Consider the following 27,504-nt stretch of genomic DNA (forward strand, 5'->3'; position numbering starts at 1 on the left):
GCTGGTGCAGACTGTTCCACAGTGGAGAATGGTGTGCTTGGGGTCAGAGAGGCACAGCCCCTAAAGTTATAGGGGAAAACCACTGCCCAGCCCAGAGGCTGTAGGCTGAATGTGCAAAGGAAGCCAGATTGCACAGTCTAGTCTGTTGGACTGCCTGTCCAGCTTCCAGTGCTGGACATCCTCCTGCAGTCCCCTGTCAGGGTTCCATGCTGCTGCTCACCACCTTTTCGGCTCTAGTGTGTGAGGTGCCCACTGACCTTCAGGTGGCCTCTCTTGTGCTCTGAACTGCATCCAGAGCCTGCCGCAGCGCTGCCCACCCCTATGGAGCTAAGGATTCAGGCACTCATTCATCCTGTTTCCTGAGTACCCACCTTGTGCCGGGCACTGCTCCAGGGGCCGATGGTGTAGCTGTGAATTCAGTGACGTACTCCTCTCCTGGAACTGACCTTCCACGTGGTCTCGAGATGTGTGCTGGGAGCCAAGCCCCTTCCCTCAGACCATGTGAAAGACCTCACTTGCCCCAGAACTGTCTGGCTGGGCATTACAGTGGAGCATAGTGAGGGGATCTGGGACCTCAGCGGAGTGGCCACATGGGTGAGAATCTCCACGCAGCCAAGGCCTTTATTTCCCCCACTTCACTCACACAGCCACTGGGGGGCAGCAGGAGATACTCTTGGGGCCCCTGAAGGGTCAGCAGGCCTGCTGGTAACAGGACAGGTTTTCTGTAAGGCACATCACTCACCAGATGATGCACCCTGGCCTTCCCGTGTGGCCTGTGTCATTTGTTGACTGATGTCAGAGTTGATCATGAGTGTGGTTTCCTCAATTCCAACTCCAGAGCAGTGAAGGTCTGGGTTCAGCAGCCTCCCCTCTCGCACCCCACACTGGCTTCCCTCAGGTTCCAGGTGTAGGCACTCCAGGGTATGTGGACTCCAGGTGGAGGGTCTTGAGTGCCTTCTCCTCCCTGGGGCAGCACCAGCCCCACCAGATCACAGGAAGCCTGATCCCTCCCATGGGGGGCTGCACGTGTGTGAGCATGTGTGCACAGAATACCCACTATAGCCTGGCTGGGAAAGGGACCTCCCTGGAGGGTCAGTGCCCCTTAGCTCCTGGGCCAGGCCTCATGGGTCTGTCCTCAGCATATGTTGCTTGGAGCCAAGTTCCCACGATACCTATTGTTAATGCAGGGGCCTTAAAGGTAGTGTAGGGGGCTCCCCCACCCAGTGGGCCTGGATGGGCAGAAGTGGGCAGTGCATAGAGTGGAGATGGTATGTGTGCTAGGACCTAGGGCTTCCTTCCTGAGCTCAGGCCTTGCCTCAGGGCCTCTGGCAGCCATGGACCAGGCAGGGGTGTTAGGCTATTTCCTGAGCAGCCTGCTCCTTCTCTATTTACTGGTTTTCTTTAAATGTTCCCATTACTCAGGCCTCTGCTCGGGTCGGCACTGAGACAGAAATAAATCCCACAAGGCAGCCCAGCCAGAGACTGGGAATCTGATTCCCCCTCACAGGCCGGAAGAGGCCCCTGTGCAGGGCATGCCAGACCACGGTGGCCCACACACTCACAGAGCCACGAATGTGGCCATGCAGCCCCCATGCACACTTGTGCACATATATGTACTTGCATATGTAACCTCCACACACACAGACATCTAACATCCACATGTACCGCCAGTCAAATATGCCTCGCACTCATGCACTCAGTCCATACACACACTCATGCGCACACTCCCTGACAGCCAGGCTTACACTCAGTTGTGACCACACATTCTGGGGCCACAAACTGCCTTCCTTAAGGCACTGGTAGGTGAAACAAATGGCGAGACGGGCGGGTGAAGGGATGAGGTAGCCCCGGTGCAGCTCTGGAGGAGCTTGGCCTCATGGGAACACAGACCAAGGACTGCCAGGGCTTCTGAATTTTTAAGAGAAGCTGGAAAGCTGAATTTTTATGTGAAATATCCTGATTTTTAAATGTTGGCTCAAGATGTTGAAAATACTGTGTGGGCCAAACCAAACACATCTCCAGGCCAAATTCCACCCACAGGCGGCGTTCTCAGACCACGGGTCCACACAGACACACACACACACACACACACACACAAATAGACACAGACATACAAACAAATACAAATAGACACACTGGTACGCACACACACACAGTTATACATATAGTTACACACACAAATAGACCAAAAGACATATACAGATGCAAACATACCTGGATACACACAAACCATGGATACAGGTATACTTAGAAATGAAACCACATATACAGATAGGCACATATATGAAAACACATGTACACAAATAAACAGACACAAATATACACGTGCAGATACACACCACACCACAGCTCTCTCACCCATGTAGGTGAGCTTGTTGGGGGCAGGTGGCCTGGTACTATGGCCTCTGGGCAGGGTCACACCAAGGCTGTCCATGACTCATACAGGCTGGAACTGGGAAGCCTGCTGGGGCAGCAAGTCCCCAGGAGGGACAGGTTGTCCTGGGCTGACAGAGCACAGCATGGAAAGTGGAGAGGAGCAGGTGAAGGGCCTCATGCACCAGGCCTGGGAGGAGTCTAACTGGAGCCATAGACTCTGGGCTCTGAGGGAAGCTTGGGGTACCACAAGCCCAGCCTCCCCTTCTCCAGAACCCCCTCCTCCCAATCTGGCCTTGTTCCCTCCTCACAATTGGGAAGAAAAAGCAGGAGCTGTTTGACCATGTCCTCACCCCACTGTGGTTCTGTCTGAAGAGAACTGATTGAAAACCACAGGGCCTTCTAATCAGGAAGCCTTTGGGGAGATTGAGATTCACCCCCTTACCCCCAACAACACTGAGGACTCAAGGAGGGAGACCTAAACAATAGGTGCATAATTAATGCAGGAACATGAAGGGGGCCCACCACCCTTCCCTTCAACCACAGAGGGAAAGTGATGCTAGAAGGGGTGGTTGTAGGTCTAAACTCAGTCTTGGGTCTCCCAGACTGACCCATTTCCTACTAAGTCTTGCTGGGGTAGCTGGCCATCAGCCCTTGGATGAAAGGAGTCCCCGCCCACCACCTCTTGGCCCCACTCTCTGCATGACAGTGATGCTGAAGGAGGGAACCTATCACTAGGAGGAGGAGGATGTACTGACCCCAAAACTGCCCAAGGGAAAGATAGGGACTCTGTTCAGGCAGCCAAAACCCAGTTTGAGGGCCTGCTGGGGAGCAGGGTACTGTATTGAGCCCATCCCGCCCTGGAGAACTGACTTCAAGGAGAAGCTGAGGCTGAGAGGGAAGGCTGCTTGCCTGGATCGCAGCACATGAAGCCAGTAAGGCCCAGATCCCTTTGTCTCTGGAGTCTCCTCTTCTGCGCTCAGGAGATGGCTCCTCTGCCCGTCACTGCTTGCTTCAGTTGCCCATAGTAGCCAGGAGTTGGCTGAGAAGGCATCAGGGATCTTCCGGACCCAACCCAGGCTGAATGCTGGAGATACACCGCAAGCCCCACATCCCCAAATCCCTCTGACTGGGTCCCCACAGCCAGACCTCTTCCAACGACCAAGGCAGAGCCAGGGCCCTCATAGATCCGCAGACAGTTCCTTGTCCCCTCACATAGCCTCAGAGTAGGGCTGTGACCTCTCAGACGCCAGGGCAGTGTCCTGTCCATTTTATGCTTCCAGAGAACTTGCCCTATGTTCTCTTTGACCCCTCCACAGGTGAGGGCTCTCTGAGTGTGTGGGGCCATCTCTCCAGTGTGCTTGATCCCTAGACCCTGCTCTGAGCTGGGAGCTATGGACTCAGTCTCCTGTGAGGCCAAGCCTGTCTTCAAGGAACCCCTTGAACATTTCTTCTAAGGTCTTCAGAGCTTCTCGCAGCCTGGGCTGTGGGAAAGAGCAGGCCTGTCCACAAGTCCAAAACAGCTGGGAGCTGTACCTGGCTACCTTATTGACCCAACTTGGAGTCCAGGGAGCCCATGAGATGCCCATACATGGCGGTCAAGGAGGCTGAGGAGTTGGGGTCTCTTGGTATCCTCCTTGCCTGCCTGCCCGCCTCCCTGCTCGGCTGGTGTTTACGTGTTCCCTGTGGCTTGGCTGGGCTGTGAGGTCTTGAAGGGAGAAGTGACCATCTGGCTCCAGCCCCTGCTCAAGGCAAACAGGGTCCTGACTGCCTGCCAGGCCTGCTGAGGGCTCCCACTTCCTCTGCCAACACCTGGATGGCCCAGGCGTAGCTCAGGGGCCTCTCTGAGTTGGGGGTGGGGTAGGGGAGACAGCCATGTGAGGCCAGGAGCTCCAAGTCTAAATGGGGAGACCTGACCCCGGCCTAGAGTCTAGACTGATGGAAGAGGTCTTTCCTGGACCTGTAGTTTGGAGGGAGAAATGATACCCAGTCTCAAGAGGGAGGGTATCTGTCTTGGGTGCAAAGGTTACCCTTTGCACCAGCTGAGATGGCATATAGTTGGATCTGGGAGGTCTCGCCCTGGACTGGACACTCCAAACCTGAGGTAGGGAGCACCCAGCATGTCCTGGGGCATTCAATCCAAAGGGGAAGCAAAGCTCTATCTTAGGAGGTCCTTCTGAAGTGAAGGTGGTAACAACTCTGAGAGGTGATCATAGTCCTTTTCTGGGGGTTCCCAGCCTGAAAGGTGAACATGACCCTGTCTTGGAGTGGAGGAAGAGGTTAGACCCTGCCCTGATGGGAGTCCAGTCTGAGAGGAGAGGCCACCCCTCTTCTGGTGGCACCCAGTCCAAGGGGGAAGACAGCCCTGCCCAAGGGCGCCCAAGTCTGAATGTTTCAGGGTGAGTGGGCCTTACATTCTGCACCTCAGATACCCGAGGAGGAATCTGGAAGATGGGGCCTGGGACTCCAGGCAGCGAGGGGCATCAGTGACTACCTGTGAGGTGGGCAGAATGTTTCTCTGAAGGCCCCGGGCCTGGGGGTCCTATGGCTCTGAGCCCTGGAGATGGGCATCAGTTACCCTGGCAGTGGAATAAGGGTCTGTCCTGCTTAGCGCTGCTTCCCCCAACCATTGTCTCATCCACGGTCCTTCCTGCCAACAGTCCCTCCCACCCCTATCTCCCTGCCTCATCACCTGCCTCCCACAGGGAGACCTCTCCCTTGATCCCTGTGTAACCTCCTCTGGTCTCTACACTGGAGCAGGGACTCAAATGTTGCTTAGACCTTGTTTGCTTACTCTCTACAACTTCCAGTGGCTCCCAACATTCATAGGAGTCCTTGATGCTCAGCTTGGCTCAACGTCCATCAGGTCCTGGACTGGGTGTTTCCCCTCATTCTAAGCAGGTCACTCTGCAAGGAACTTTGTGGGTGCCCCAGGCTTTTGGACCTTTGTTTGCCTTGCCTCCCATCTAGAAGGGCAGGCAGGGCTGGCCTGAGGCTGCTCCGCATATGCTCTCACCTCCCACCAAGTGAGTGTGTGGTCCTGGCTATGGTCTTGACCCCTCACCTAGCTCACCAATGAGGGGAGTGCTGCTGGAGATGGGGAACACTTCCCAGAGACTGAGGCTGTGGAGAACAAGATGCTTTGAGCTGGAGATGAGAAGGGCCAGGCAGGGGCTTTGGCTTATGTGCAGGCCCAGAGGCAGGAACGTTGTCAGGTTTGGGCAAGGAATCTGGCCAAGGGCAGTGCCCAAAGCAGAGGTGCAGGGGCCAAGCAAGGTGGTGGGTGGGTGTCGAGCAAGATGAGCAGCTGTGCGCTAAGCCTTGTAGCCCCCCACCACAGCCAGCCCTCTAGGCTCAGGCCCCAGGACCACAGGTCCTGAATCAGAGCAGAGACCCCAGCCCATCGCTATCCCTGCATCCTCTGTCTGGTTGCTAGAAGCATGTCAGGTCCAGGGTGGGGGCTGGGGGTTCTGTGCAGAGGGCTTTCCCAGTGGCCCCAGCCTCCACAGGCCAGAAAGGGGCTGCAGTAGGGCCACTGGCTTGGGGGAGCATGGCCAGAGACCGGAGGGGTTTTCTGCCAGTGCTGGCCAACTGTGGCTGGGGAACCGGCAGATGGAGGGGGTTGGCCTATAGGAGTTTGGACCAAAGGCAACCTGGGTCCTCATGGAGCCTGGGCATAAGTGTGCGCAGCCTAGATGGCAGCTGACGGCAAGGAGAGGTTGGGGCCCAGCTCCCAAGTGGGTGCACGGGGTCCCTGCACTACCCTGTAAATCTGAGCCTCTCTAGGCTGAGGAAGTAGCCTCGCCCAGCCTTTTCTGCTGGACTGTGCCCCACCCCAGGGACTGGCCTGTGGTTCACAGACACCCCATCCTGAGGCAAGAACCACAAACTCCCCTAAGGCTCCCAGCCCCTTTCCCTGCTGGAATGGAATGTGTCCCCAGTTCAGACCACACACTGCTTCCTTTTCCCTTTCTTTCTTTCTTTTTTTTTTTTTTTCCTGTTTTGTCCTCCTGGCCTCAGCGCATTGAGTGGGCAACTGTCCAACCACACATTTCTTGGTCCCTCATGTCTATAGGTCCAACTCTTGGGTCCCTGGTCACATGACAGTCTCCCACTCTTCCTGCAGCAGGGTGGGTGGCCGCTCTGGCCCGGAGGCCTCCTCGTCCAGGCCTGAGCAAGAGCCATTAAGGAACCCGTCGTCCTTGGGTGTAGCCACGGCAGGTGGTGTGGTCTGGAGCACTGGGGCCCCTGGTTTGGCATGGCCAGGCAGCTGGGGGTGACCGTTGGTGGTGGTGGCAGGCAGCAGGCGGGGGCTGAGGGGCAGGCCGAGTCCCGTGCGGGGGCCCACGTTGGTCACACTCGTGTGGGACACCATTGGACCATAGCTGTAGCTGCTGCTCCCACTGCGTGCCTTGCGCTTGAAGTCCAATGCCAGAGTCCAGCGGCTCCAGGATTTCTTGATCTCAGCCTGAACCTGGGGTGGCAGCAGGAAGGCAGGCCTTCAGGTGTGCCCCAACCCTTTTGCCATGTGTCCTCCCCACCCGAGCACTACCCACATCCCAGTCCCTGAAACACTCAGCACTGAATGGAAAATGAGGCATGAGGATATTGCTAGAAAATCCAAGGCCAAGTAAAACCACATCACTGTCAGAACAGAGTGCCTGGCTATAGACAGAATCTACAGGGCTCAAATGGCCCCAGGATGGCTGAGCTCTTCAATCTGGGTTACTGGGAATTCAGCTATGGGGCTGGCAAGACACTTGGCTATGCCACAGATTGAAGAATCTACAGATTCTAGCACGTCCAGAGCCTGAATCATCCGGAAAAAGTTCTGCTTTCAAAATGTCCTCAGGGAGGTTCTTGAGGAATGAAGGAGAACCAGGCAGAAGAATGGAGAGACAGGACTTGGGGAACCCCCTAGCTCTTCTGTGTCCTCCCTGCTCTGCCCCAACACTCCCCACCTCCTTACCTCACCATTGCAGAAGCAGTATATGATGGCGACAAAAAATCCCTGTGGAGAGACGACAGTGTCAGGGCCCAGAGCCTGAGTTTGGCAAGGGCGGGAGCAGCATCCGCATGTCCCACCCACTCTCCCACCCTCACCAGGCCCTGACCCGGGCGCGCACCTGGAAGGAGTTGAAGAGCATCTCGTAGTGCATCTGGACTTGCCAGAGTGTCCCTGAGACCTCGGTGTATGGCGTGGCCATGAAGACGATGTAGTGGACACCAAAGAGCGGCATAAGCACCAGCGTGGATTTGAGTAGCTTCCTGGACCAGCAGGGCAGGCTGGTCAGGGCTGAGCCATGTCCCCCTCGAAAGGCACTATGCCACTCCCACCCTTCCAGCCCCGGGCTCCAGAAGCCACTAGGGGACCTGAGGCTTGGAGGACAGCAGAGCACAACCCGCTTCAGTTGGGGACACTTGTCCTAGGAAAATGTTAATAGGGCCCCTTGGATCTGAGGTGCCCTGGAGTTGATGACAAACTTTGTCACCTCCTAGTCCCTCTGCTGGCACCCACTCACTCCTCTAGGGCCTTAACCTTATGACCCCATGGCCCACTCCTCAGGTTCCAGCTGAGCTGCTGCCTTCTCCACCTGTCCCTCACACTCCTTGAGAGCAGCTCTTTGAGAAGTCCGGGTTTGTCCTTCCCTTGCAGACTCCAGCTCAAGGCTAGGCACCGAATGGTCCAGGTTGGCTCTGGGGTGCTCCCAGGGCCTCCAGCAGCTGGTGAGATCCCATCACTGCTGGACAGGCCAGAGTCCCAAGCTGGCCAGCTGAGCAGAGCAGCCAGGGGTGAAGAGCTGGTTTTATCCCTGAGACAGGCTCACTCTTGGGTCTTTCCTTTTGTACATGGTGGTGGGATCTGGTGACCCCTGACCTACTGAGGAGCTAGGGCATGGTGGGTGTGGCTCACCGGTACTGCTGTCGTGTGTCACATCGGCCGGCATTGGTCTCCCGAAGCTTGGTGGCGAGCACCCGGACGATGTTGATGAAAAGGATGAAGTTGAGCTGTGGAGTGAGGGAGGGCTGCATCTCCAGGCTGCACCCTAGCTGGATGGGGGCAAGGACTCTGGGCCCCACAGCCCTGCCCAGGTTCTGCTCTGCCATTGCCTCTCCTGGTGGCTCCTCAGGCCCTTGGTTTCCCCGTCTGAACAGGGTTGGGATCAGCTGGTTCTCAGGCCCTGTGACTCTGATAGGTCCCTGTCAGGGGTTGGTCCCCAGGGCCCAAGGTCTATATGCCCACCCAGCCCAGTGGCCACCCCTGCTCACCACAATAGAGGCCAGGATGGGCACCTGGATAATCCACTTCTTGTTCCCGGAGCTCAAGTCCCAGCACCTGGGGGAGTTTGAGGCATTAGCCCCCACCCCCTCCTGTTCCCTCCCGGGGCCTGCCCACAAAGAGGCCCTCAAGCTGGTCTGCTCTAACATGAACGGCTGGCACATAGGACAGGGAAGTGTTGGACATGGCCTGTTCTGAGGCCACCCTTGCAGGCCTCTTTTGAAGTAGTCTGTTGTGACCCTGAGGGGATACCCAGCTTAACACAAGAGTCAGGGCATCGGAGGTCCCCTCCTATGCTTCATAGAAGAAAAGGGTCCCAGGGGTGTTTCTGGCTAGTATCCAAACCTTCAACCCCCTTCTCCACCAGGACCTACCCAGTATTGGCCAGGGTAGCTCTCACACTGACCCACACAGCCACGAAGATGGCAGGCAGACCTGTGGGCACAGAGGTGGACAGTGTGTGAGGAACTGTCAGAGTTGTCCATGATGTCTCTTTCCTCAACCCACCTCATGGCTCCCATTCCCTCCATTCCTGGTGACCCCCAACTTAACCCAATTGTTGCCTCTAATCCCCCGCATCCTAGGCCCAGGGGCTGCTTGGTGACAGAACCACAGTCTGGCACGTGTTGCCAATAGCCTCCCCTAAGGTCCAGCCCTTAGGATTCAGCTCAGCTCTCTGCCCCTATCTTGGTTCTACATCTCTTACCCCCACACACCCCTCAGGCATGTGGTGAAATCAGGTATCACTAAACTCTCCATGCCCAATCCAGTCCCCCTTTGGTATTCTCTATGGGGAGGGAGCCTATTACTCGCATTTTCTGTACCAGCGCACCACTTCCCCCACCCAGATGGAAAGGTCCTAGCCCCGTGAGTGAGGCCAGATGAGGTGAGGGATGGCCTTCCATGTGCGCAAGAGCTACAGGGAAGCGCCTCCGTGTGCCCTGGTCCTAGTCAGTGCAGGTGGCACCTAGCACCTGAGTGAGCTTTGCCTCTAGGAGGGGAGCCCCAGGTCTCACCCTCCCCATCCTCACACTTCATTCTAGGCCCAGTGACCCTTGGGAGAGGTGGGTTTATGGTGAGAAGCAGCTGTGACATTCTTGTGCCACAGAGTTCTCTGTGCTCCCTGATCTGATGATTCCAGCCCACCCTGTCACCCTTTAGCTCCAGAGCCTGAGTCAGTTCCTGGGACCAGGTCCAGACTCTGGGGCTTGTCATGGGTGAGGTCAAGGTCACAGTGTGTGCCAAGGGGCAAGGAGGCTGTGGCTGTGGCTCTGAGGGCCAGTGGGTGCTGAGCGCAGGGAGGGCGCCAGCCACCCAACCTAGCCCTGTGCAACCTGGCTAGTTGCCCCGGAGCCCAGCCAGGCTCTGGAGCTGCCAACAATAATGGACAATTATCGGTAACTCAATCCCAGAGCCTGTGGGGGAAGAGTACAGAGCTCCGGCAACCCATTCTGCAGAGGGGATGCCCGGGCCTGCTGCTCTGGGCCTTGGGCCCTGCAGGCAAGGGCAAGGTGAGAGTGGTGTAGACAGATGGCTCCATGAAAAGAGGGAATTGGTGGGGAAAGGGCTCAGGGTGGCGTGAGGGTCCCCATTCCAACTCCAGTCCGAGGCTGACCTCTGACCCAAGATCCCATTCTGATCCTGAGCTGAATTTTGGCCTGAGGGTCGCCCTTCCTTCCTCTGAGCTGACCCTCAGCTCCAGGTGAATCTGTTTCCAGGTAAACCCCAGCCCCAGCCTTAGCCAACACCAGGTGAACCCTGACCCTGGCCAAGCCCTGTCCCTGAGCTTGGGAGGGGGTCAGCGTCACAAAGGGTGGGCAGGTCTGGAACAGGATATGCTGTGTGGGCACCCTGCCTCTGTGGTACCTTCTGACCCTGCCACCCAAGGTCCCGCCTTGCCTGCACCATGCCTGCGTACCCCAGCCGAAGATCGTGAAGCCCCACAGGTACTTCTTCTCTGAGAAGAAGGCCATGAAGATGAGGCTGTGCAGGTACAGCCCCTCCACCAGAATCCAGTAGTAGTTGGTGGCCAGGAAGTAAAGGAAGAAGGTCACAGCCACCCGGCAGCCCGCCTAGGAGACCAGTCAGTATCAGGTGTTAGCCAGAGGGCAGGGCTGGGCTGGGGAGGGGTGGAGGAGTGGGCCCTGGTGAGGCAGGACAGGGCGCTAGTCAAGCCAGGGAGAAAGGGGCAGGCTCTGGTCAGGACCTTCCACCCAAGGCTGAGGGGTGTTGGGGGGATGGTGCCAGAGCCAGGGGACAAGTGAAGAGGTGGGGGGATTAGGGGCCCTGAGCTGACACCTAAGAGTTGAAGGAAGTCGGGGTGGGAGCTGGAAGCAGGGCTGAGGGGTGAAAGGAACACAGCGAGGTGAGGCTGGGTCACCTTAAGCAGTGGTAGCAGGAGGCATGGAGGGTGCGGGCCAGGCTAAGGGTGAGGGGGCACAGCGGTGTGGAGCTCCCCCGAAGCCAGTGGTGGCAAGGGGTCAGGCACGGGAGGGGCACTCACGTAGCCGGCGGTGGCAGAGGGTGGCGGGGGCGCCTGGGCGATGGCCCGCAGCTCTTCCTCCGTGAGGCGCTCAGCCTCATCGAGCGTGGCGCCGGAGTAGAGCACCGCGTCCTTGACGAAGATGCTCACAGCCCGAAGCATGAAGGACAGGAACAGGTGCATGTGGATGTAGTTGCGCGTGCAGTGCAGCCGCCTGCGGGCGGACGTCACCGTGGGTGGGGGCAGGGGGAGGCTCAGAAGGTGGGCACAAGTCGGGCTGTGAGCGTGGACCCGGACACTCAGCAGGGGAGGGGAGGAGGGGGGGGAAGGGAGGTCCCCATCTCTGCCCCCCTTTCGGCCCCACCCAGGCCACAGCCCGCATCCGGCCCCTCGCCCGCCCACCTGAAGTAGGCCAGGATGAGCACCGCCACGGTGAGGGAGGCCAGCGACACCGAGTAGCCCACCGTGTAGATCATGCCCAGGCGGTCAAACACCTCCTGTGAAGGTGGGAGGCACCGTCAGGGCCCTGGGACAGGGTGTGGCTATCAGATTAGGGGTCAGAGGCCTGGTGAAGGTTTCTGAAGGACTCAGAACAAGGTAGGGGTCACCAGTGGGGCAGTGTGGCCTTCCCAGGGTCAGGCTGGGGAAGAGAAAGGCTCGCACCCGTTCCCGAGTCTCATTGGTCAGGAACTTGACGCACTCGCTGTAGTTCGCCCATGTCCGGTTGTGCCCGGGCACCAGCTCCCAGCTGCCATTGCGGTCGCAGCGGCGGTAGGCATGGCCTGCAGGTTCAAGGCAGGATCAGGACAGGCAGGAAGGACTGGAGTCACTGAAGCTCTGGCCTCCAAAGCTGTGTCCCTCGGGACACACCCTACTCCAGTCCACCTTACCTTTGTGATTGAAGTCATAAATGTAGTCAGGACAGGGCACAGCCACCACCTCACCTGGTACCCCCAGTGGCCAGCACAGGATGTGGTCCCACTCAGGCAGGCAGGGGCGCCCTACACCCACAGAGACAGACAAGCAAGGTGGGGAATACCAGTCAAGTCCACGGTTAGTGACCCAGAGGGAAGAAAAGACCTATGGTTGTTGGCTCCCTCAAGGACAGGTAACCCCCAGGACTGCAGAACTCAGGCCAGGAACATTCTAGAGAGAATGGATTGAGCTCCTACTCCCTACTGTGCACTGTACCCACCCACCTTCACCGAATTCACTATAGCCCCTGTATGAAGGTACTGGTGCCGGCTGTTTTCCAGATTGGCTGGTGGAGGCCAACAGAGGTGAGTGACTTGCTGAGGTTACAAAGCCCAGGGCCCTGGCCTCAAGTGCTCAGCCCCAGGCCAGACATCTCTTTTCTCTCTGCTCTTGCACCCACCTTGCAGGTGTCCCCGGAGAAGGGCAAGTTCCCCAGACTGACTCTCCAGCTGGGCATAGATCCCAAGGTGACTCTTCGGCTGGGATCATGGACAGGGGGCTAGTCTAGTTTCCAGGGCCAGCTCGGCTCCTGCGGAGCTCCTGACCTCATGCATGTGTCTACTCTCTCTGTACTTCCGTTTCTTCTCCAAGACCTTGGGATTGACATATTGGCCTGTGCCTCCAACAGCACCTGCTATAAACTGCTACCGCTCTTGGGGACAGATATCCCCCAAATAGAAGCGCTAATTTTGAGATTCGAGGCAGGTGACACATCTCGCTGACAGTATCTCGAAGCAGAGACACTAAGTGACCTTGGAGGGTCCTCAGCCTTTGGCTCTTCCACAGCCCACCATCCCCTGCCGCCACCCCCAGCTCCCTTCTTCCCCCTGCAGGGCTCCAACCACAGGACTCTCCAGCCACCTTGGAAGGTTGCCTTGATGGCTGGACCCGCCCCAGCTTGGTGAAAGGCTCTCTGTCCTGGGCACTATATTCCCAGCCCCGCCTGGCCAGGCCCTCAATTTCCTCTGGTCCCTGGGGAGCCACATGGTGACCACAGCCTCCCAGATGTGGCCCATCTGGAATCTGCTGCCCACCCAGCCGGTTCAAACTGGCCCTGTGGCTGCAGCCTGGGCTCTGTGTTTGTCTCTCCTTACCTCCCCGAGGGACAACAAGGACAACAAAACCCCGCATCTCCCTTCCCATCCTCTCCCCACCTTGTCCCGTCCTGTCTGACCCCACCCCTCCTAGGCCATCTTCTGCTCTCTCTCCGTGGCCCACCTCACTCTGTCTCAGCGATAGCGAGATACTCCCGGTAGCCTGTGTCCCAGACCTCCAGTTTGTGCCTCCTGGCACCCACCTCTCCGGCTCCTAGATCTCTGTCTCTATGTCTCTTGGGTCTCTCCCTGCCTCCTAGTCTCTGCCTCTGTCATGCTCCTCTGTCTCTCTCCCTGGCCCTCTGGCATCTCCATGGAAGGACTACAGCCCTAGGTGGTTCAGGGCATTCTCTGCCCACATCTTCTGGGGCTGAGTCCATTCGGCTTGCCCGCTCTTCCATGTGCTGTCCCCTCAGCTCGGTCTCTTCCCAGCTCCTCCCCTGCTTTCCTGTTCACAGGCATCGAGGGGCATGAGCTCACAAGATGGGGATGGCGCCGTGGGGGTGGGCGGGCCCCAGCCTGTCTAGGACTCACGGGAGCATGGACGTACCTCTGCGCCTACTGCCTGTGGGCACCTCTTCGTCCTCCTCAGACTCAGGGTAGATTTTCCCAGATGCCTTCTCTTTCCTGGGCTTCCCTGATGTGGACGCGGATGCCCATCCCTTGTCTGATTCCATTATGTCAGCTGGAGGAACAAGGGCGGTTATGGCTGTCAGCCACGCTGCAGCAGGAGACCGGGGCACACTCCTGCTTCAGACTCTTTCACACAATGTGGTTGTCCCCTGCCCTGCTGATACTCCAGGCTGTTTGGGGGAGTGGAGATGACAGGTAAGGAAGTACATTAGAACTGGATGGGGACTGTCAGCAAGGGGTTCAAATGGCAGCAAACGCCAGATGCGTGTGGGGTCACCTAGTGGGTTGAGAAGTACATGTAGGCAAGACAAGGACAGAGGTGGTATCTTCTGACCCAAGTGTCAGAGCCAAAGCCAGACAGGCAGCAAAGGCCCCACCAGGGGGCGCATGGCAAAAGTAGACAGTAGTGATGTCAAATGAGAAGGTAACCAGGGCAAAGGAAGCCAGGCCCCAGCACTGCCATGCATGTCAAGACGTGGTGTGGAAGACAAGAGCAAGCGTGTGCAGCTGTCAGGGGTGGGCAAACGAGTCTACCTACCCTGTCTCCTGCCTTCAAGTACTCCAGTAAGGGGCTCACAGATTGCACAAGGAAGCCTGGAGGCTCTCCATCTGAGATGGGACCTGGCCTTTCTCTCCACTGGAAGGATGCTTAGGGTCTTTCTTCCTCCCTGAAAAGTCTTCCTCATTATCTGACTTGCATCCTTTAAGCTACAGCCTAAGCCAGGACTCCCTGGCCCTCCTGTGTCACGGTTTGTGGCAACATTGGGTAGCTGAGTGTAGACACCCTGGGCTGGGAAGGAATGGCCTGTTTTCCTGCCAGCACCCTTGGGCGTCAGTTGGGTTAGGTAGCAGGATGGGGTGGAGCCGTAAGAGAGGGTCTCATCATGAACAGAGATGGACATCCAGGCTTCCACAGCTAAGAAATGGCCTGGTTTCATACCAGAGTAACCCGCAGGCCCTGATGAGATTGGGGCAGGGCACCAGGGAATCCCTACTGGCAAGAATGTAGACAGGGCTTTGACTGCACAGACCGCGTGAACCCTGAGTGTGAGCAAAGTCCGTGGGCTACAGAGGATGTCTTGTGTCCCTCAGTGTCCTCCCCCCACAGTCCAAGAGCCAGCTGAGGGGAGGAAGCTGCAATTGTAGGCCTGTCAGTCAGGGTCTGGGCCTCTTCCAGGCCCGTGAGATAAAGCAGACTTCAGAGGTTTGGGTTGATACTAAAGAGGCTGGTCTCTCTCTGCTTCCAGGAAAAGGACTCAAGGAAACCAGCCTGAGGTGGGGGCAGGAGCTGTGAGATCAGGTGAGCACCCTGGCTAATCTCCTGACCCTCGTTTGCTTCACGAAATCGAAACTTGTTGTGGGTGATTCCGACTGTAGCTGCCTTCAAACCACCGACCCCCACCCTGGGAGGGGAGGTACAGCCTGGTGTCCGATGCTGCTAATTTCAAGGTCACCTGACCCTCCCCACTTGCAGTCCTCACTTTGGACTTGCTCCCCTTTATCTGGGCCCTCTCTTGCCGACACTTGGTTCAGCACCCTGGCCCCACCCTCTTCGGGCCTTCCCCACAGACCCTCTGTGTTTGGCCCACCCGCCTTCCCGCCTGCCGCCGGCCCCGCCCCAACCTGGCCTCTGGAGGACTTCTTTAAGGCGCTTCTCGCATTGGGCCTGGGCTCGGTGCAGCAGGAAGATCTGCTCCTCTTTGGTCATGACGTCATCTGCGTCCACCTATCAAGTCAAAGGTCAGACCGCAGGCAGGGCTTCCCAGGAGCACTTGCAGGCCCCACCCCGTGCCCCACCCCGTGCCAGCCTCCCAGGACCTTTCCAAAATGTCTGACTCTAGAATGTGGGGAATCTGCCTTAAAATGGGTGCTCCCATTTTACAGAGGAGAAGCCGCCCTCTGAGGGATAGAAGAACCTGTCCTTCCAGAAGGGTAAAAAGGGGGAGGAAGTCTGTCTGTCTCCTGCCTGCTCAATAGTGACACCCTGGCGGAGGCACTGACAGTCTCCTGTCTTTCCCCTAAGGGCAGGGGGAAAGGGTTGGAATGTCCCAGCATGGGTCCTTACAGGACCCTGGCTGTCTGCAGGGGACCTGGGTGGCGAGGGAAGGTGCAGAGCGCTTGGAGAAACAAACCAGGCCTGGATTCCTTCGTGTCCTCGTGTCCTGGTGTCCTGGGACCTTGGGAATCATCAATTTCCACTCCCGCCCTCTCTAGTCCATGCTTCCCAGTGAATGGTGAGCACCTCAGCTCCTCCCACCCTCGTAGTCCCAAGGGAGTAAGGGGGAGAAACTGCTGGCAGGAGGTCTGGCTTGGGCAGGGCACCCCCATGCAGGCTGTGGGTGGGAGTCTCCCATGTCCCACTCCTTGTCTAGAAGTGCCCTCCACCCGAGCAGACCCTGTGTGTCCTGATGATGCTGTCAGGTCTCTGCAACTCCTATTCCCTTAGCTGGAATGTTCTTCCTTTCCTTCTTTCCAGTCTGCCAAGGCGCTGGCTACCACCTACTGGGATTCACGAGCATCATCTTAGGGAAGGGAACAGCAGCATCCTGGGGCTGGGGGTGTGTTCTCACTCTGTGCAGGTGGCTACAGGAGAGGGTCTGAGCCTCCAGCCTCCTAAGGGCTAGAGGGATTCAGAGGATGAGGACAGCATCCTGCCCGGATCACAGCTCAGTGTGACCAAGCCCAGCCGCTTCCAGAAGTGCCCAATATATCTCCTCAGAATCCCGGGACAGGCCCATGTCCCCTGGGATCCCTGAGCCCTAGAGCAGGGCTGTCCCTTCAGACTCCACATAACAGAGCCGGGTCTTCTTAGACTCAACAGGCAGAGCCGCATCTCCTCAAACACCTGTGACAAAGCCGGGACATCAGTCTTTGTGGAGCTTCTCAGGGTAAAGCTTCAGGGAGAACCAGGAGGAGGCAGGGAAGGAAGGAGGTTGGGGGTGGGGCTGCAGGGGGGGTCAGGGGGAGGGACGGGCACCAGCGGGTGGGGGCGGGCCTGCCAGGCGGCTTAGGGAGCCTGGCTGCAGGGAGAAATTAATTGACCGCATCTCTTGGTGGCAGCAGCAAGGGTTTCCAGGGCCAAGGAGTCTCCAGTTAGGCTGGACTTGGGTTCTGCTGGTTTCACTTAGTGGAGGCGCGTGACTCTCTGCGCCTGCGCGTTAATGGTGGCACACCCTTCAGTGGCCGCACACATGCTGTTGGGTCAGTGTGTCACTCACGCACACTCATGTCTCCACATCGTTTGCACGTGGGAATTGCATGCACATTTTGGATATGAGCCCGAGGTGCTTATGAACATGCATGTATACATATGCTTGTGTGAATGTCCATGTGTACAACGAGGGTGCAAGGCCCTGTGACTGTCTGTGGGTGTCCATGCTTCTCTGGAATCCAAATTGGCCCCAGTGCCCACGGACCCCGCAGGAAGGACTGCTTCCGCAGTGCCTCCATCCTCTCCAGCCAAGGCAGAGCAGGCTGGGGCAGAAGAAGTAGCCAGAGGTGAGAGGGTTTGAGAAGGACAACTTGGACCTGCTCCAAGCCTGACCTGGAGTTTGTGCCTCTTGCCTTAGGGACGCAGTCGGCTGAGTTGCCTTTCTTGCAGTTAGTATCTCCACCAATAACCACCACCATCTCCGCCTTGACCAACACCAGCACAGCCATCACTACTGCTGTGGTCACCATCGCCCCCAGTATCACTGCCAGCAACAGCACCATTACCACCACGTGCACTGACTACTGCTACCATCACTATAAGCACCGGCACCCCCATCGCAACTGGGGGAACATCATTACCATCACCACCACCATCACCTCCAGGGCTTTTTCATCAGCGCCGTCAGCACTATTATCATCAAAGTTGACACAAGGAACATCACTGCCATCACCAGTATTGCCACCTGTGGGCACTATTGGCACCACCTTTGCAATCTTCTTGTCGTTTCCCAATTCCCTCTCTTCTGCCCACCTCCATCCCTCTCGAGACAGATGATGCAGCATGTTGTTCTCAGCTGACGGAGAACGCCTGCGTGATTCACCGAAGCTTCTACCACTCTTCAAAGACTGGCTGACGTACCAGACCTCCCAGTAGACACATGAGCCCACTAATGTGGCTGACGGTCACATTGACGCTCTTGACTAGAGACCAGCAGTCACGGGTTGAAAACTACCCATTTATCAGCCTGGCAAAAGGGCAGAGGTGCTAGCTGGGTGATGACCAGGAATGACATTCTCAGCGGCCCAAGGGGTTAGTCCAATCTGCTGTTGGCTTCACCCTGTCCATGGCCGAGAAGAGGCATACCCTCATTCTTGGGGTCTCCCATAGTAGGTCTGGGGATGCCCAGGAGAGGGGAAGGTATGTGTGACCAGGACCCCACGGCCTCCAGATTCTGTCGTTCACCCACAGGAACGGTGGTCCCACCTCTGGCCTCCCTGGACTGTAGGACCCATTTCTCTGTTACCCCACCACAGAAGAACTGCATTGCAACAAGAGGCATTCAAGCCCGATTCAAGGACACACTTCCCCAGGAGAGAAGGGCAGCTCCACGTAAGCACACCCCTGCCTGAAATGCCCATTGACACCCCCCCACCCCCACCCCCGGCTGCACCCTCTCCTTGTCCGAGGAGATTCGGCCACCAGTTCTTGAATTTGGTGGAAAACTGACTGGCTTTATTGTCTTTGGGGAAGTTGCTTAACCCTTATGCTTCAGTTTTCCACCTATAAAATCAGGATAAAATAGGGCTGTTGTGAGGATTAAATAAGGCACTGCATGAAAAGCCTGGGCAGGAGTGAGACCCAGGGAAAGCTGTTGGCTATTGTTGCTACTGTTATTAGCACCAAATCATGGCTCCTCCCTCTGGTGGTGCCCTACCCCCATCCTGCTGCTGGGCAGCATGGGTGACCCCATCCTAGGTGGTAGGAAAGATTATCTGGGTAGGTGACTGAATCTAGGGCACCATAGTGAGGGACCGATGAGACAGGACCCGAGGGACGACTGGGAGCAGGGAATACAGGAGGGCCAGCTGGATGAGGTGTGTCTGGCACTTAGGGGCGGGAGGCTATTTCAGTGACTCCTATTTTGCCCCCCTTACACTATTATTTAAGATCATGGCGAGGCCTCCCAAGTTTAGGTGTGGAGGTAGTAAAAGGGCCTCTCCTCTGCCCTGGGAGCAAAGGGGATGGGATGGCAGCTCTGTTTCTCCTCCAGGCCTGGTGACCTGCGCTATCTCTCCCTCTCTGCCCCATCAGCCTCTCTCCCTCTGCAGTTTGAATCTTGCCCCAGCTAGTGGTGTAGAGGACTCAGATTTGTATCATTTTAGATCCGGAGAGTCTGATGATCTAGGATCTCAGGCATGAAGACAGGCACACTGGGCTGGGCCTTGGCCGGGGGTCAGTGGTCCATATCCAACACTGATGGGGCCACCCAGCCCTGTGCCAGGTGCCCTGCAACACCCACTTTTTGGGTTAGGGTGACATGATTTCTGCTGACTTAACCACCTCTACTGTTGGTGAGTCCAGGAGGCTAGATATGTGAGTATGGGGGTGTAGTTGGAGGTAGGAAAGCTCCCAAAGCTTGTCCCCTCGGAAACTTTCACCATGTGACCCCCACACCAGGACAAATGGCATTGCCCCTCCTCTGATGTGGGAATAGAGAATGGGTGTGACAGTATGCAGGAGAGCGGTCTGGTCAGGAAGACGGGACACAGGTCTGAGCAAAGCCTGGGGTGGGGGGCATTTTATTTCACCTTTTGGGGGTTGACCTTACCCATCCTCACACCTGAAAGCTCTTCCCCATCCCACGACGCCCATCCTGCTTTTTCCTGGATGCCACTCCTGGGTGCTACATGGACCCTCAGACTCAAAGTACCTGTAAAGGAATTCCCTGTCTCCCCACCTGCCCTCCTCCTCTGTGTTGCCCTTATTCTCCCAGTTTCCAGAATTTTCACACACCCTTTGCCTGCTTTCCTCTCCCTCATCTCTGTAACCACTGGGCCTAGGCTGGTCAGCTTTGTCGCAGAGCCCTGTTCTCACTGTTGCTGCCCCAGTTCAACCTGGATCTTCCTGCCTCCAGTCTCTCTGCCTTCAATCCGGCCTTTCCGTGCCACAGGTCAGGCTTTCTGAATGCAAAGGTTGTGCTCCACCATAGCAGACCGACCCACATCCAACCCCCCAACTCAGCTTCCTGTGTGCACACATGCATATGGTGTTCAGTTGTGAACACGCAGGGGAGGAGGTGATGACCTCCTGAGCTAGGGAACAGGGGGTGTTGAGATGGGGCTTGTGGGGCTAAGGCAAGGTGCAGGTGGGGGCTGGAAGCTAATAGGTTATTTACAAACACAGAAGCTGCTATCCCAGGGACAGGGTAGTGTGTGGTCAAGAGGCCCGGATGTGTTTCTCATTTCCTGAGTCCAGAAACCCGGAGGAAGAGAAAAGCCATCTGCTGCTGCTCCTCCCCCGACAGGGGCAAGCAGCTTCTTCTAATTCAGCTCCCAGGGAGACCTGAATGAGGTTGGCATTGGGGCCGGAGAGGGCAGTGGAGGTCCCAGTGGGGGCAGAGGTGAGAGTAGCGAGGTGGCAGCGCTATGGTTGGTGATGGTGACGGAGATGCAGGTACGAGGGTCGCAACGGTGCGATGCGGTGGAGGGAGCTCGTTCCATGCCACTGGCCAGTGAGGGCCACTCCTCTCAATTCCCCTCCTAACTGCCAAATTCCACACATTTGCTGTCTGTGATCCCAGACATGCCTAATTCTCCTCCAGGCAAAACTAAGGAGGACGCACAAGGGACCCTTCTTCAGCTGCTGACACCTCTGCCTCTGCAAAAGGGGCTTCTCCCACTGCCTGGGGTTAGCCTCGGGATACCTTTTTGGGGCATCTCATCCATCCCTCGGACTGAATTCAGCCTGGCAGCCTGGGGGAAGCCTCCTCGCTCACCTCAACAGAAGGCAGATCTGCCCGTGTATCCCTGGACGAGGCCAGTCTCTCCTGCCCCACGAGAGCCCTCTGTTGGCACCAGTCACTGTCCCTGGAGCTTTAACCACATCGCCTTCACCTTCACCACAGCTTATAAACAGGGACAACGGGGCTGAGAGTCACAATGAGGAAGAAGAGGGCCGGCGCTGGAGCTACGGGCTGCTCGACACCCGAGGAAGGGCAGGAAAGGAGGAGGCACCCAGCCACATGACTCCGGCAGTGCCAGCCTCCAGCCCAGCTCTCCGGAGTCCTGGACTGTATGCGTCACTGCATCAAGCAGGGGTCCCTTTCAGAACACCTAAGGCAGCTTCCTCAAAGGTAATTTAGGGGCGAAGGTACAAGCAGAGGTGATCAGAGAGAGCTGGTGCTGCCAGTGGCAGCTTGTGCTCAGCTCGAGCTGGGCAGAAGACAGTCGCATCCTGGTATTTGGAGCAAGGAGAGTTTGTACCTCCAGAAAAGGCAGGAGCGAACTCCTTGGCTAAAAGGAGACCCCCTCATGACCTCCTGGCCTTCCTGCACCTCTTCTCCGGGCTCCATTACTGGGACCTGTGCTGGCACCCCTCACTATCTCCCATGCCAGCTGGCTGGGGACTGCTCCCCCCGCCCCTCGCTGCCCTCCATCCGTCCGGCTGGCCCAAGCAGGCTGAGACGGGCTCCCTGCCGGGGACACTGCTGCCCCGCCACCACTGACAAGTGCTGATTTTTCCTCCCCCTGGCCAGGCCTTCCTGAACAGGCTGCCTGTGTTCAGGACTGGGAGGGGTTGGGGTGGGGGGAGGCACTGTGACGCCTGCCTCTCATCTTGGCCAGCGTGGACGCCTCAGGGCTGGCGGTGGGATGGAGCCTGGGATGGCGGAGTTGGCTGCTAGGACCCTGTGGATCTTCACAAGCTGCCTCACCTGGGCTGGAGGTCCAAGGCCCAGAGGGATGATATGGCTTAATCTAAGCAAAGTCTGGTCAACAGAGCAGGATCTGCCAGGTCTTATCTCAGGCAAGAGGCCGGCGCCAGAGTTGGGGTTCTTAAGTGTGGAGGTTTCCAATGTCTTTGAAAATCTGAGCAAAACTTCGTTTCCTCTCCCAATCACAGTATATTTCTCAATTTCAGGGGTCTGCAAAATCCCCACCCACTCCTTCTTTTTCCTGGGGACTCTTTCTCTGAAAGCACTGCCTTCCTGATGCAGTGGCCGGACCAGGGAGTGTCCCCAGAAGGCCCACAACAGGAATCTGGGGGAGGCTGCTTGACGCCTCATTAAAACATTCCGAAGAAAACCCAAGTTCTAGGGAGGGCTCAGCCCCCCTCCTCCTGCTCTGTTTCCAGTGCTGGGGGCTGGGACAGTGTTTATGGGCAGGTGATATAAAAAGCTCCAACAAATCAATACAAAAAAGACAAACAGCCCACAGAAAGATGGGTGATGGCTCTGAGCAAGCTCTTAGAAGATGGACAGGAAACCAATTGTAAAATCCCAAAACTCACTGGTAATTGGCAAATTAAAATGACTAGAGACACCATTTTTCACCTATTAGAGCTGCAAAGGTGAAAAGAATATTCATACTATCCTATGAGATAAAGGATGTGGGGAAAAGACCCTTCCAGTTACTGGTGGTGTATTAACCGACACAGGCATTTTAGAGGGCAATGTGGCCGTGCCTATTAAAATAAAAAAATGTGCGTGTTCTCACACCCAGGAATGACAGAATCTAGAAATATCCTACAGGGAAATGGTCACGTGGGGACACAAGAGGGCATTTCAAGGAGCTTCCCTGCCACAGTCTGGAATACTATATGCACACATACATGCACAAATGAAAATGATGCAGAAACGATCTAAATGTACATTGCTAGTAACTGCTTAACGATACCCACATTTTGGAATACTATGCAGCATTAAAAAATACTGACTTACATTTACTGACATGAAGACCTTCAAGACGCAGCATATGGCTGAGCTCTATCTACAAACTGATTCCATTTATTTAAAAAACAATCAGAAAACAAGAGAACAAATTATCTACTTTATATATACACAAAAAAGATACCTTTTGGAAATACAGAGAAAAGGTTCGGGAGGACATCCCCCATCCAGATTGTTAAAAATTGTTTTCTCTAGAAGGGGGGAGGGGTTTGGCAGCAATCAAGGATGACTTCTGTTTAATCTGTATTTTATTTGATTTGTATGAGAAAGAACACATTCAAGTATTAGTTTTGAAATTAAAAATAAGAAAGTAAAAGGAAAATAACAGGGTATTTTTGGAAAAAGAAGGAATAGAAAGAGAAAACCCAGAATGTAGCATGTGGATCTCCTGCCAGCAAGAGCCCTCATCCTGCTTTGGAGAAAGCAGCTCAGTGCTGGAGTCTGAAAACTTGGGTTTGAGTCCCACCTCTGGCACAGACTCACCCTGTGAACCTGAGTCCTTTCCTGTAAAATGGGCTGGTTACTGATGGAATGAGAAAGCATCTGACAGTTTCTAGCTCAGGATCTGGGGAAAGCCACTGTTCAGTACATGTTGGTTCCTTCTGTCTTTAAAAGTGCTCAGAAGAGCCGAGTTGCCCCTGGAGCAGGCTAGGAGGGCTCCCTATACTCCAAAGCACCATAATTTGTCCTGAGACTGACTCCAAGGTCAGTTACTTCTACACTCAAAGCCCCGGCCCCCCAAGCTTAGCTTCAGCCACTTCACTGCAGTTTCTCCTTAATGTACATGCTGGTGATGTCCTTAGGATCAGGCATCCCCAAGGTTAGGATGATCCCTTTGCCCCACTAGCAATCTGGGCCCATCCCTTCTGCCACACTTTATTCCACCTGACCCCTGGCCTCACAGCTACTCTTCCCCGTAAGGTAAAAGATAAAATGTCCAAGTCTGGTCAGCGTCCTCCCGGTGGGACACTTTCTGGCCTCCCAACTGTGAGTTCCCTGGAGATGGGAGCTTGATCCTGGAATCCACTGGACAGGCAGCATCCAGGTTTGGTGACAGGGGCTTCAGCTGCAGTTGGTGGGCTTGTAGGAATGAGTGGCAATCCCTGAGCTGGGAGGGAGCCAGCAGGCTCTCAGCTTCTCATGGCTGTAGTGGAGCCCAGGGGACCCACAGGGCACTAGGTTACCCTTGGGCAGTATCTTTTAGCCCTGAAGCCAGAGAGGGTCCAGTGCTCATGACTTGAATATCTAGTCGATGCCCCCCCAAAGTCCCAGGGCAGACCTGGTCCTGGCCATTCCTCCTCCTGCCTGACCCTCAGCGTTGGGCCAGGATTAAGTCCCGGAAATTCTCTATGTGTTCCCCTGAGATCAGTGGGGGGCTCTGGGTACCTCTACCCTCTGCCTCATATAGAGGCACAGGATAGGTGTTTGGTTGGCATGCAATAAATAATGTTCTTAAAAGTTGTGTGACTCAGCTCAGTTAGAAGATGAGGATAATAACAGAACCTTTCTCAGAGGTTTGTTGGTAAGACTAAATTAGTCAATATATAAAATGCATAGAATAGTATCTAGTATGTAGAAAACACTATAGAAACATTTATTAAATAAAAATAAGAAAACAACAGACTTGGGTTCATGTGTTCACACATACACACAACCATACTCCTAAAATCATGTGCCGACAGCTTCTTCAGTCACATGTAAGATCACACTCACGCAGGCCCAGAGAACACCAGGTCCAGAGTCCTACAGAGCCCTGCCCTGATGCACAGACACACTCCAAGGGCACTCGCCCCCACTCTGTATTCCTGACAGTCCCATGCACAGGACATACACATGAGCCATGCTGGCTGGCTCCACACAGCGGCTCTGCTCACCTGCCCTGGAGAGGGCCCAGGAAAGGTGTCCTTCCTGCAGGGAGGGTGAGCTCCAGGCCCTGCCCTTCACCAGGGTTTGAAGTGACTCCGCAGAGTGCCGAGCCTCTCCGAAACTCAGTGTGCCTGACTTTGGGGAGCCAAAGTAGAGAGGGCACGAGCACTGGTGAATGGAGGTGGGGAGGCCCATAGAAGAAACGAGAGCCTCAAATCGGAGGATTCTTAGTCAAATGTCTCTTTCTTGCTGTCTTTTTACAGATGGAAAAACTGAGGTGTGGAGAGAGGGATGGCCCAATGTTTCATAGGCGTTAGGCCGAGCTAGGGGAATCCCAGAGCTCCTGCTTTCTCACCGGGTCTCTACCTGAGTGGAGAGCACATCAAGGGGGGCTGCCTGACAGTCTCTCTAGAAGGCAGATGCTGTCACCTGGGAGCAGCAGGGCCCTTTAAGCCAGACACACAGGCAGACAGCCTCCTCAGCAATGGGCTGCTCCCCTGGGACAGGGCTGCTGGGGGAGCTGACTTACTGCAGGTAATGGTCCCCAGACCACGGCCCAGGATGAGGAGGTGCTGTCCCTTCCCACGTCCTGGCCTCTGTCATCCTCTCCGCATTTCTATTTGCTATACTTGGCCTGTCCACTCCTTCTGCTCTGAAGAACTCTCAGCTCATGCCCCTTTGTCTCTCCTTCTCCTCTTTCTAGCCTTATTTTCCTGTCTCTTCTCCCTCTGGTACTCTCTCCGCTTCCACTCTCAGGAAGGTGCAGATGGGCGCCCCCCCCCCCATCCTCCCAGAGGTCCCCTTACTCGCTGGACTCAGTGGTCTGCGGTCAGTCTGCTCCAGGAGACCACCGTTCCTCCTCCGGGTCATGTCACACCTGCCTCTCTAGGCAGTTTCCACTCTAGGTAAAGCTGAGTTCCTGTGTGTGTACCCCATGCAATCTTGAGAGGTAAAGTGGCCCTCTAAATTCTAACCCCTGCCTGGGTGATTCTGACCTCAGACCCATAGCCCTGTGTTCCAGATTGCAAGAAATACTTGCAGAAGAGAGGCCACCAGAGCAAAGTTTTGTGCTAGATCACGCCGTCATTTTCCAGGGAGACAAACGGACCAGCGGTGCTCACAGAAGCAGAAGATAGGAGAACCCCAACCACAGATTTCCAGACCTGAGACCCCAAACCCCGACTTCAGTAATGGAGAGACCTGGAGCATCTAGAATATCAGTCCAGACACTCCAGAGAAACAGGCACGGAGGATTCCCACACCCAGGGGACCCCCCCGCAAAGTTCAGATTACTCGGGGAATCCGAGAGGCTGCCTCCTGAACCCCACACGGGAACCCCACGGTAAGCCCGCAGCCTCTCCGCGGAGCAGGGGCACTTACCAGCGCGTACGCGGAGCTGAGCACCGGGCAGCAGAGCAGCAGCGCCAGGCCGGGCGCGATCCGGGCGGCCCCCATGGCCACCGCCTAGGGCCCCGTCCCTCGGGGCAGCCGCCGCCGCCGGCCCTGGTGGTGGTGATGGGGTGCAGAGTTGTGTCAGGCCGGGCTGCCCCGCCCACGCCCTGGTCTAGGGGACCCCGGCGGCCCGGCAGCCCGAGGCCCCGGGGCCCGGCGCGGGGCCCATGCGCCGAGGGCTGGCGAGGAGCGGGCGGGCGCGAGGGAGAGGGCGGGCGGGGGGGCGGCCGGGCCGGCGGGCGGGCGCCGAGCGCTGCGGAGCTGCCCGTCTGCCTCGGAGCGGAGAAATCACATCCATATGGCCGGGCCCCCCGCCCCCGGCCCGCCCCCACCCCACCCCCCCGCGCCGCCTTTTCTTTCTTTCTTTCTTTCTTTTTTTTTTTTCTTTTGGGGAATTGGGAGCTGCGGCTTCGCCCCACGCCCATGGGGGAGGGGTCGGGGGAGGGGTTGGGGTCGCGGTCTGCGGGGGGCTAGCCCGGCTGTTATTTTTAGCTCCGCGGCCGGCGCAGGAGCCGAGGGGAGCGGGCGGGGGGCGCGCTGCGAGCCGCCCGGGGCGCGCAGCCCGGGTGAGCGGCCCCAAGTCTGCAGCGGCGCGGTCCTTCGGGGCTCGGCCCGCAGCTCCCCGCGCCGCGGCCCCCTCGGGGACCCTCGCCCGCGGCGGGCGCCGCCGACACCCCCTCCCCATCCTCGGGGCGAGCCCCGCCCGCGCCCGCGCCGCCCGAGCGCGCCAGGGGCCGGGACGCGCGGTCTGTCCGCCTGTCTGTCTGCTGGTCTGTCAGTCCGTCTCTCGTTCCCCCGGCCCTGGCCTCCGCTCTCGCAGCAGCCCCGAGCTCCATTTCGGTCACTCCCTCGCTCCCTCCCTCCCCTCCCCCTTCACTCGCTACGAAAACATTTGCAAGTTTCCAAAAAAGCCACGGAGAGAAGAGCGGCGCGCGGCTGGCGGCTCCGCCGGGCTCCGGGGAGGCGCCGCCGACTGACACCGAGACCGCCCGGCCCCCCCGGCTCCCGCCCGGGGCGGGCGCGGGGTCGCCCCCGCCCGCCGCTCCCCCGACCCTCGGCGCCGGCCCCGGCCCCGACTTACTCCGAGCGCGCCGCCGCGGCCCCCGCCTAGCCATGGATGTCGGGGATCCCCCGACAGTCTCCCCAGGACAGCGCCCCGTCCGCGGCCCCAGGGGTGCTTCATGGAGCTCTCGGGATCCCCCTGGCCGGCCTGGACTCCAGCGCCCCCCACCCGCCGCCGCCCGGAGCCGCCGCCCGCCGCGCGCGTCCCTCGCCGGGCGTCCGCGCTCCCCTCCCCCGGCCGGCGCCCGTCCCTCCCCCGCGCGCTCCCGGCCGCCCGCCCGCCGCCCCCCGGCGTCACCGACCGGGGGGTGTGGAGGGGCCGAGCGGAGCCCGCCGCTCCCCTGCCGGAGGCATTTCTCGGGGCGCCGCGGGGTCCCCCGGCGGCGGGACGGGGGTGTGGAGAGGACG

The 27,504-nt window shown here is 57.4% G+C and overlaps 1 protein-coding gene across 1 annotated transcript; it reads right to left on the reverse strand.

Annotated features, from left to right (window-relative positions):
* Positions 1 to 5,964: 5,964 nt before the first annotated feature.
* Positions 5,965 to 26,859, reverse strand: PTH1R (parathyroid hormone 1 receptor). Its single transcript, XM_084248095.1, has 14 exons — positions 25,963 to 26,859; positions 15,461 to 15,563; positions 13,755 to 13,889; positions 12,026 to 12,136; positions 11,799 to 11,917; positions 11,538 to 11,632; positions 11,157 to 11,349; positions 10,572 to 10,725; positions 9,028 to 9,088; positions 8,644 to 8,710; positions 8,288 to 8,382; positions 7,500 to 7,641; positions 7,343 to 7,384; positions 5,965 to 6,847 (listed from the first exon to the last, which is right to left on the reverse strand). The coding sequence occupies exons 1-14, from the start codon at positions 26,035 to 26,037 to the stop codon at positions 6,470 to 6,472; spliced, it is 1,770 nt and encodes a 589-aa protein (XP_084104221.1). The 5' UTR covers positions 26,038 to 26,859; the 3' UTR covers positions 5,965 to 6,469.
* Positions 26,860 to 27,504: the final 645 nt, after the last annotated feature.

Source organism: Talpa europaea, assembly GCF_964194135.1.
Source record: "Talpa europaea genome assembly, chromosome: 11".
NCBI lineage: Eukaryota > Metazoa > Chordata > Mammalia > Eulipotyphla > Talpidae > Talpa > Talpa europaea.

What these genes read in the sequence shown, in the direction of transcription:
- PTH1R (XM_084248095.1), bottom strand. Translation starts at nt 26,037, where the DNA reads ATGGGGGCCGCCCGGATCGCGCCCGGCCTGGCGCTGCTGCTCTGCTGC. An exon ending in CTCATCCTGGCCTACTTCAG is followed by an intron (nt 11,350 to 11,537) that starts GTGGGCGGGCGA and finishes GTCCGCCCGCAG; the next exon opens with GCGGCTGCACTGCACGCGCA. An exon ending in GACACACGACAGCAGTACCG is followed by an intron (nt 7,642 to 8,287) that starts GTGAGCCACACC and finishes CTGCTGGTCCAG; the next exon opens with GAAGCTACTCAAATCCACGC.